This window comes from Hyaena hyaena, unplaced genomic scaffold (assembly GCF_003009895.1).
Source record: "Hyaena hyaena isolate Hyena2069 unplaced genomic scaffold, ASM300989v1 scaffold_101, whole genome shotgun sequence".
Classification (NCBI taxonomy): Eukaryota; Metazoa; Chordata; class Mammalia; order Carnivora; family Hyaenidae; genus Hyaena; species Hyaena hyaena.
The window spans coordinates 3,340,160-3,349,105 of NW_024080733.1; the positions used below are offsets into that span (position 1 = coordinate 3,340,160).

An 8,946-nucleotide genomic window follows, 5' to 3' on the forward strand; every position below is an offset into this window, starting at 1 on the left:
AGGCCGGCGAGGTCCTCGCCTGACGGCAAAGACCGTCTTAGCAGAAGCGGGTTGAGCCCTTGCTAGTTCCGGGCACGCTGCCGTGTCCCCGTCGTGTTGCTGACAGATACGTGAGGTCAACGTCCCTTTGCTGCTGCAGCACTTACTTTGCATCCCTAGCTGTGCGGTGCCCCCCATCCCGGGAGCCCCCCCGAACCACCTTCCCCTTCCACCCTGCAGCTCGCCGTGGTTGCAACCGGCCTCGCCTACTACGCCGCCTCCGGCCACCTGGTCACTCTCGCCGAGGAGGTGGCCGCCCGCTTCCAAAAGGAAGCTTTCCAGGGGTTCCTGGACCTCAGTCTTGTGGCTTCGTGGAATCAGGTATGGCACGTTGTCCAAAGGAAGAGGACATACATGTTCTAGAAGGTTCCAGACAAGGGATTTGTTCCATACTGAGCAAAAATGCTCTCAATCTGAACGGGACTGGGAAGGGTCCGCAGTCCCAATGGGGCGGGTTGCGCGTGCGTGTGTTGTGTCTGTTTTCTCCCCTTCTCTGACAGTGGCCCCGGAGGTGGGTGGCGTCAGCCCCTCCCACGGTGCAGGAAGGCCCTGGTGCCGCCAGGGGGACTGACCCCCACCAGCCTGGGCGTCATCAGAGGAGAGGGCAAGTGCACATCCGGGTGCAGGAGTCCTGGAGGGGAGGGGGGGCTCCAGCACAGCCTGTTGCGGGGACAGCTGTCGTGGTGGATGTGGACGTGGGCGTGGGCAGGTGGAGCCCTGATGTTCGGCCTCCTCGTCCTGTGGCCTCACTGCCACCCCCCCCCCCGACCTTGCAGGCCTTCTGGGAGCTCCCTTTTCCACCCAGTGGGTGGCAGCCAGGCCCCCGAGTGACCTCACACCCCCGGGCTGGGCCCTCCCAGAAGGCCCTAGAAGAATGGGCTCTTCTGGGCCCCGGCTGCTGGCCAGCCTCCAGTCTGGAGCCGGGCCCCGCCATGCGTGAGGACGAGCTTCACACCCAGACACTGGCCCAGAGCCGGCAGTGCCCCTCCCTCCCCACGTGTCCCCTAGGGGCCTCCCCGTCCTCACGGTGCTGACCAGCTGCCTCGTGCTGACGTGGTGGACAGTGTGTCCGTCCTCACGCCTGGCGGCTCCGGGAGGGCGGGGGCCGCTTCTCTGCGATGGACGGCGGGCTCCTGTCGGCCTTTTGCCGGGAGTCCGTGCTCGCTCGTCGGCCCTCTTCCTCCCGGCTGGATTCCGGCTTGGCCGCGGGCTCCGCCACCTGTAACCGTAGCCGTGATGCTGGCCTTTTCCTTGCTCTGTTCAGAGAAGCACCAGCGGGTGGCCGCCCGCTGTCTCTGTGGCCGCCTCGTCACAGCCTCACGGATGCGCGGGCCCCGGGAGGGGGCGGCTCACAGCGAGGGGCGCCGGGGGCCGGGCCGGCCTGCTGGGGGCTCCCCGCCGGGGCTCCGGTCAGCCTGGAACGCTCCGCGCACAGCCGCCCCCGGGCCGCAGGCCTTGGGAAGGCCGTGGGCCGCCTCCGGGGCTGCGGTGTCCCAGCTCGGGGAGGTGAGGCCCGGACTAGCCGTGCTGGTCGTCCTGGACGCCGTGATGCCTGGTCCTCGCCCCGGTCCACTGTGCACACTGCCCTTGCGGGCCCTGGGGCTCCTGTGGCCCGCAGGACGTCGTCACCTGCGGCGACTGCCAGAAGCTCCCTCGCGCACGGCGGCAGGCGCGGCCGGTAGCCGGGGTGACGTGCCCCTTCCTTCCACCTCAGAGGGTGACGTGGCTGCAGGGGACCCTTTCCTTCGTCCTGACGCTGAGATGCGTCTGCCTGGTGGGCGTCCTGACACCGGCCGCGTCCTGCTCCTTCCTGACGTGCCGCTCGCTCCCCGGCGTCTTCGCGGCAGGGGTGAGGCTTCTCCCGAGTCAGGGTCAGGTTCTCTCCCCAGTGAGCGCGGCCAGCGTCCTCCTCTGTGAGCGCCTTCCCCGGCTGGGAGGCGGGAGACGGGCTCTCAAGCTGGGACCCCCGAGAGCCCCGGGCTTCCAACACCTCAGTGCACTTTTCCATCACGGGTGCCGGTCGCTCCGGAGGGAGTCGTGGCCGCGAGCACAGGAGCCCTGACTCGCGCACTGGGTCCACGCCGGCTGCATCGCACGCCTTCCCGCCGCACCTGTACCGCTGCTCGTGCACGTGGCCGTCGTCCCCACAGAGCGTCCACTGACTGCTGGGAGTGGGGGCTGGGCGACTGGTGACCCCCTCCCTGAATTGTCCCGGGCGGCTGCCGGCAGCCCGGGCACTTCCTCACGGGAGGACGTCCTCCCGGCTCGGGCCCTGCACCCCCGGAGCCCCCTGGGAATACCTGAAACCCAGCTGCGTGCTGGCTACCCCCGCCCCCACGTGCAGTCGTGCCTCAGTGGGACTCAGGAGCAGGAATCAGGAACGTGCTCCCGTGCAGGCGGGGTTTCTCGGGAAGCCTGGCTCCCACCCCGGCCCGATGTCACGGGCTGGTAACTCCCAGAATTCTGTTCCCTGGGAGCAGAGCTTGGCTCCACAACAGGTCTGTCACTGGGGGGGGGGGGGGGGGGGGGGGGGGGGGGGGGGGAGGGAGCGATGGGGGTGAGTGCCCATCGGGGTAGGGCGGAGTGCAGGGAGGAGGAGTGGAGAGATGGTGCTGGGCGCTGGAGAGGGAGGAGGGGGCGGGCCGGTGGGCCCTAGGGGAGGAGTCGGGCCGGGAGGGAAGGGAAGGGAGATGAGTGGGGGTGAGGCGGGAGAGGAGAGGGAGACGGGCAAGATGGGGGAGGGGAGGGGAAGGGTGAAGACGGGGCAGGGCCCCGGAGAAGGTGCAGCAGGCAGCCCCGGCCCCTGGGTAGATGGGACGGGCACCCCAAAGCTGGGTCTCCAGGCGTCTGCTACCTGGAGGCGCTCCAAAGCCCCCGACGGGTCTCGGGCCCCAGAACAGGCCGGGCGGCTCAGCGGGGCGGGTCTCGTCCCCCAGCTGGCAGGCGTCCTCGCCCTGGCGATGGCAGCCGCGTCCCGCCTGCGCGCCGCACCGCCTGGCGCCTTCGCGGCCGTCTCCCGAGGCCTGCTGTTCCGTCTTCCGGGAGGACGCCCAAGAGACCCGTTCGCCGGTCTTCCCGAGGGTGGCCTGCGGGCGCCGGCGTGGTGCTGCGCGGCTGTGCTCATGGTCCTGAGCAGCGTGTGGCTGGCAACGGTACGTGCGCGCGGCCCGGGCCTTGCAGTCGGGGGCTGCTGTGGGCGCCAAGCTCTCCTTGTCTGTGTGCGTGTTTCCGCGTGGCCCCGACTCCCTGGGCCCATCTGCCCTGCACGGGGGAGGGGCCCGACGCTCCTGCAGCCGAACAGGTCCAGCAAGACCAAGCGTTCCAGGGTGCCACCTCCTCCAGGGAGTCCCCAGCCCTCCAGGTGCTGAGCCGCACCCCGTCTCTTTCCTCCTCTCATGGTTGCCGCTAACTCTCTCCTTGTTATTCCAAACTTCCTGTCTCACGAAGGTTTCACTCCGCTAGCCAGCCTTCGCTCGACAGGTTCTCTAGCCTCGGGGTGAGTTCGGAATGGGGATCCGTGTTTCCCATCTTCCTACTGATCTGCCACTTGCAGATCTACTCACGTGTCACACACACACACACACACACACACACACACCCGCCTTGACGATTCTCAGACATGTTCTCTCAATGTTCCCAGCTCCCAGCTCCCTGCTCATCCATCCAGTCTTCCCTCTGCCCATCCGCCATTCACCCACCCCACCCCCACCCCTCCATGCATCAACCCACCCACTCATCCCGCCCTCTCTCCCTTCCTCCCCACGTCCCTCCCTCCATCTATCCACCCATCCACCCACCCGTCCCTCCATCCATCTATCCATCCACATATCCATGTGCCCAGCCACCCACCCACTTGTTCATTCATGCACTCATTCCACAATTACTTAAAGAATTCCCATTCTATTTAGGCAACAGTGAAGTGGACGTCGTCCACAGTCCATAGAGGATCACAAGTGTATGAAGAAGGAATTGCAGCAATTTTATCCTTTGGTACATTTCCTTTATTGGATATGTGATTTGTAACTATTTTTCCCATTCTCTGGCTTCTTTTAATTCTTTTAACAGTATTTTTTTATAGAAAGTAGTTAATATTTATAAATGACGATCAGTTTCTTCTTTGATACGTTCTACTAGTGTCCTATCTAAAACCAAATGGCAACCCCATTGGCACACATAGTCTCTCCCATGTTTCTTCTAGAAGATTCACAGTTGGTATGTTTTAGATTTAGGTCCATTTTGAGTTAATGTTAGTATAAGTTTCGAGGTACGGGTCAGAGTTCCCGTTCATTCATGTTCGGGACACCAGCCGCCCCGGCTCCACCCTTAAAAAGCATGTTGAACTGCCAGTGTCTTTGCCACCAGTCACGTCACTGTGTCCGTGATCCTGTTTCTGGTTCGTCCGTCCTGTTCCGCTGACCCCTTCTTTCGCCAACACCACACTGTCATGATTACTGGACACGATTCTGCGTCTGAGAACAGCACAGACCCCTCCTCCAGGCCAGTCCTTGCTCAGTTCAGCGCGCTCTGGCTCTTCTGCCTTTCCACATACATTGTAGAACCCGCTCGTCGGTGCCTACGAAATGGCACGCTGGGGTTGTGACTGAGGTTGCTGCGGGTGTATAAATCAGAGCTGGAGAGGACGGACATCTTCAGGGTAGGAGGTTTTTGAAGCCAAGAATCCTGTACGTCTCTCCATTTATTTAGATCTTCTTGGATGTCTTTCTTCAGTGTTCTGTAGTTTTCAGCATGTGGATCTCGCACAACTATATGCAGTTCTGAAGCCGAACTAGAAGCTTCCTCAAAGAACAAGGGAAATAGAGACTGCTTTGTTTTCCCAAGGAGACCAGGAAGTCCTCACGCAGCAGAAGGGATAGTGGAGGCGGGCTTCCGCCGATGAGAGAGACCAGCTCACGGAGATGCCTGGGAGCAGAGTCTGTAGGCTGGAGTTCAGAGTCCAGCAGCCGTGATTTGAGGAACGATGCTTGGAGCCAGGAGAGCCCTGAATGTCATGCTGAGATGATGAGGCACTTGGACTCTATCATGAGGAACAGGAAGGCAGTGCTGGCCGGGGGTCTCTGCAGAGACTGGTCACCACAGGCTCATGTGGCCGGCAGATCTGGGAAGTCTCAGACCCACACCTGCCGTCTGAAGGGACAGTGTCCTGTCCCCAGGCACTGGGCCTCCCTGCGGGCTTCTGACACGTTGCCAGGGGTCCGAGGGAGTTAGGACCGAGCCAGGAAAGACAGATGACCACGAGAAACAGCAGCACGCACAAGCTGTACGTGGCCAGGTCTGGGCGGGTCGCTCGGCACAAGACTGTCCAGAGGCTGTGTGTCGGGACTGCCTCGAGGAAGGGGGAAGGGCAGTGGATGCGGAGAGGCAAGGGGGGGGGGCGGTCGTTTGTGCGTGGCTGTGAGCAGCTGTGCAGGGGAGGTCTGTGGCAGAGTGCCGTGGGGTCCGGTGCCTGACTCAGCGTAGCATGCAAAGTCGTGCCACAAATGTCTGCTTGTTTGGACTGTTTCTAAAACAGTCGAATGTGCAAAACTTCAAGCTCGGTGCCAACAGGCGTTTTGAGCTAAGAAGTCTCGGGCTGCAGTAAAGAAAGAACCAAGCCGTGGCCGAAGTGAGGAGACCATGAGGGCGCCTCTTGTGTCCCCCGGTGTAGGCGTGACTCACAGCGAGGCCACACACGGCAGGCAGGGCCGCCGAGGACCCAAACCGGTGTCATGTGTGGAAACACACGTCACAGTAACTGCATCTGTCCTCGGCCGTTACATACGGAGAGCATCCTTCACAAGAAGGTTCGTTCTCCTGGCTGGACCCATCGTGCTGCGAGTTGGCTTACGGCACGAGAGGGGTTTCCATGTTGTCCTGAGCAGTTACTGTCTCCCTCACAGCTCCTCCGACAGCCCCATCCATCGGGTTGACAAGGCCACGCTGGGTTTGATGACCTGGAATGTGTCTTTCTGTTTTGTCCTCCTCGGCAGCTGGGAGGTTCCCTCATGACTCTTGCTCGAAAAAGAAAATCTTTCCCACGCAAATCCTGGCTGAGACTAGGAGACGTGGCCACTTGCATGCGGGGACGGTGCCTGGCCTGGCTGGGACTGGAGCAGCCACAGCGGGAAGAGGCTGAGACGGCCGAGGCACAGGTAAGCTGTGGGGCTGGGGTCAGGGAGCACCACGCCATTCAGAGGACGCTTTCCTCCAGACCCTAGCTTGCGGTCATTAACACATGATGGCGATTCGGAGCCACCCGTCTTTGCAAAGATGGGAGATTTTCGGTTGAGATCCAAAGGCCCTGAGGGGTGACCAAGCACATTCTCTTCCACGAACTCCTTACGTCCCTGGGGGACCCTGTCGGGGTAGAAAGATTGACTTTATGATTCCCGCCTCCACCAACACACACACGCCACCCGGTCCCTACAGAGCCGTCATCTGGTTCTGGTTTCTGCCACCAGACCCAAACTTCTAGCACAACGTGGGGACTTAGGCACAGCGTCTGAGCCTAGCTCCACGACACGGAAGCAAGCAAGCCAAAGCCCGTGCTTGCACAGGCAATGCCCAGCTCCTTTCATGACTCATAATCATCACTCAGTGTGGCTCCGAATCCAGTCACCTATGATAGTGATGGTGTGTTTTACCTTATTGCCTTTAAATCCATGTCAGGTCCTCACATAGACATTCTGACCCTGACACTTGCCTGTCCGTCACCTGGTGAGTCAGGGAACTGAGGTGTGAGAGTTCAGGCCCAGGACCCAGGTCTCTGACTCCAGGATCCAGTGATCTTTCTTTGTTTTTTATTTAAAAGTTTTATTTCTTTTATTTGGAGAGAGAGAGAAAGGGGGAGACAGAGAACCCCGAGAGGGCCCCATGCTGTGAGCACAGAGGCCAACACAAGGCTTAAACTCATAAGCTGTGAGATCATGACCTGAGCCCAAATCAAGGGTCAGATGCTTAACCGACTGGGCCACCCGGGCGCTCCACCAGTGAGCTTTCTAACAGAGCACAGTGCTGTCTGAAGTCAATGCCATCAAATGCTCCAGAAAATGAGGGAAAAAGGAAAACGTCCAGTTTCAAAGGCATTCACTAGTGTGGTTCCTTTGCTTCAGCATCACTACCTGGATGACGTTGCAGAAGCGCTGGATGAACTGCTGTTGAAGATTAACAGCTTGTCTGACACCTTTCGACATCCCCTCCCAGAGCAGCACGCCAGTGACATGGCAGAGGCCAGGGCAGAAGGTGGTTCCTTGCTGGCTGTTTCTGCCTGACAAGCCAGTGGGGTGAGCAAATGAGGAATTACAGTTAGGGCTCTTCTTTGTAGGAAAATGTTCTTGTCAGTTCTGAGAGAGCTATGAACCGGTTGCTGTTCCAAGTCACGAGTTCCATTTTCGTAAATAGTCCCTAAGGGTGGGTGAGCTGGCAGGAGGTATGCTCTGGCCACAACTGAAGAACCACTTAATAATGAAAAGTGTAGCGTGTGACTTCCAGCTTCATGGGGGCAGAAATATCCCTGCACTCCCTGACCTCCAATTACGGCCGGAATCCACAGAGATCGAAACAGGAATGGGAACTCTTCCTCCCAGACACTGGGACGTATCTGCGATGCAGCACGTGACCAGCAATCCCCCAGAGTGGCGGCCAACCCAGCGACAATGAGACCAAAGGGGGAGAGGACCTGGCCACTCCCAAGGGCACACAGGGTTCTCCCACCTCAGCAGGACACGTGGGGGTCACCCAAAGGCCCCTGGTCTACAAGAAAAGATAACACACACAAAAGAGCTAAAGGGATCCCCCAGGACCCCGACCCTCATGGGCTGAAGGAGAGCCCCCTGTTTCAGAAGCCGTCTGCTGGCATGGCAGCCAGTGGAGGGGCTGTTGGTGGCCCATGGGCCCAGAGCCGCCCGGGTTCACACACACGGGTAGGTACAGGGCCACTCCGGTATAAGGAGTGTCTTGGGGGCACCTTGCGGTGCAGAGAGAGGCCGTGCAGCCTAGACACGTCACGGTCCCACAGCCCAGTGGTGAGAGCGTGCCCCCCAGCCACAGCGAGGTGGACCCCCTCATGCAGAAGGGGGTGCTCCTATAAACACAAATCAACCATGGGACAGACAGTGTGGCATGCTGCTGGAGCAGCCCTTAAAGGCGACAGGAAGGGAAGGAGATGAACACCAGGCCGGAAGAGGTTGTCACGGGCCCAGCAGGTCGTAGGCAGGTTGTACCCCCACACAGGCCCGAATACACGGAAAAGCTACCTCTCTGAAATAAGAGCTCCAAGCCACAATGGAAGCTCGTGTCCTCTCTCTCTCTCTCTCTCTCAAAACTAAATAGACATTAAAGACAAACTAGAAAAGTGAATTTCTGCATTTAAAGAAACAAAGGAGAAATTGACAGAGTTGAGGAAGGAAAAGGAGCAGATACAAAAGAAAAAAGCAATGAATTCACAGAAAAGAGGGAAGGATACAGATGGCAAGTCTGAGGACGTTCAGCAAAATGAGATATTTTCATTTTTTATTTTTTTAATATTGTATTTATTTTTGAGAGAGAAAGAGTGCGCATAAAAGTGGGAGAGAGACAGAGTGTGAGTGGGGGAGGGGCAGAGAGAGAGGGAGACACAACCTGAAACAGGCTCCAGGCTCCGGGCTGTCAGCACACAGCCCGACACAAGGCTTGAACTCATGAACGTGGAGATCATGAACTGAGCGGAAGTCAGAGGCTTAACCGACTGAGCCAACCAGGTACCCCTAAAAAAAAAACAAACCTATTTAAATGTGCATGTCAGTAGAAAATTAGGCAAATGGTAGGAAAAGCATTATTTTTATAGAACAGGAAATAAGTTCTATGGGGAACTTAGGAGAAAAAGAAACTATTTTAATAAAAGGACAGATGCAGAGGACAAATACCACGTTT

At 58.9% G+C, this 8,946-nt stretch overlaps 1 protein-coding gene across 1 annotated transcript in view; it reads left to right on the top strand.

The window, feature by feature from the left end:
* Nucleotides 1-6,184, top strand: part of PKD1L1 (polycystin 1 like 1, transient receptor potential channel interacting) — a 114,810-nt gene extending 108,626 nt beyond the window's left edge. The window contains 5 exon segments of the mRNA XM_039235665.1: nucleotides 220-360; nucleotides 1,754-1,888; nucleotides 2,976-3,191; nucleotides 6,027-6,114; nucleotides 6,117-6,184. Coding sequence (XP_039091596.1) covers nucleotides 220-360; nucleotides 1,754-1,888; nucleotides 2,976-3,191; nucleotides 6,027-6,114; nucleotides 6,117-6,172 — 636 coding nt within the window. The 3' untranslated portion in view covers nucleotides 6,173-6,184.
* The last annotated feature ends 2,762 nt before the right edge of the window (nucleotides 6,185-8,946 follow it).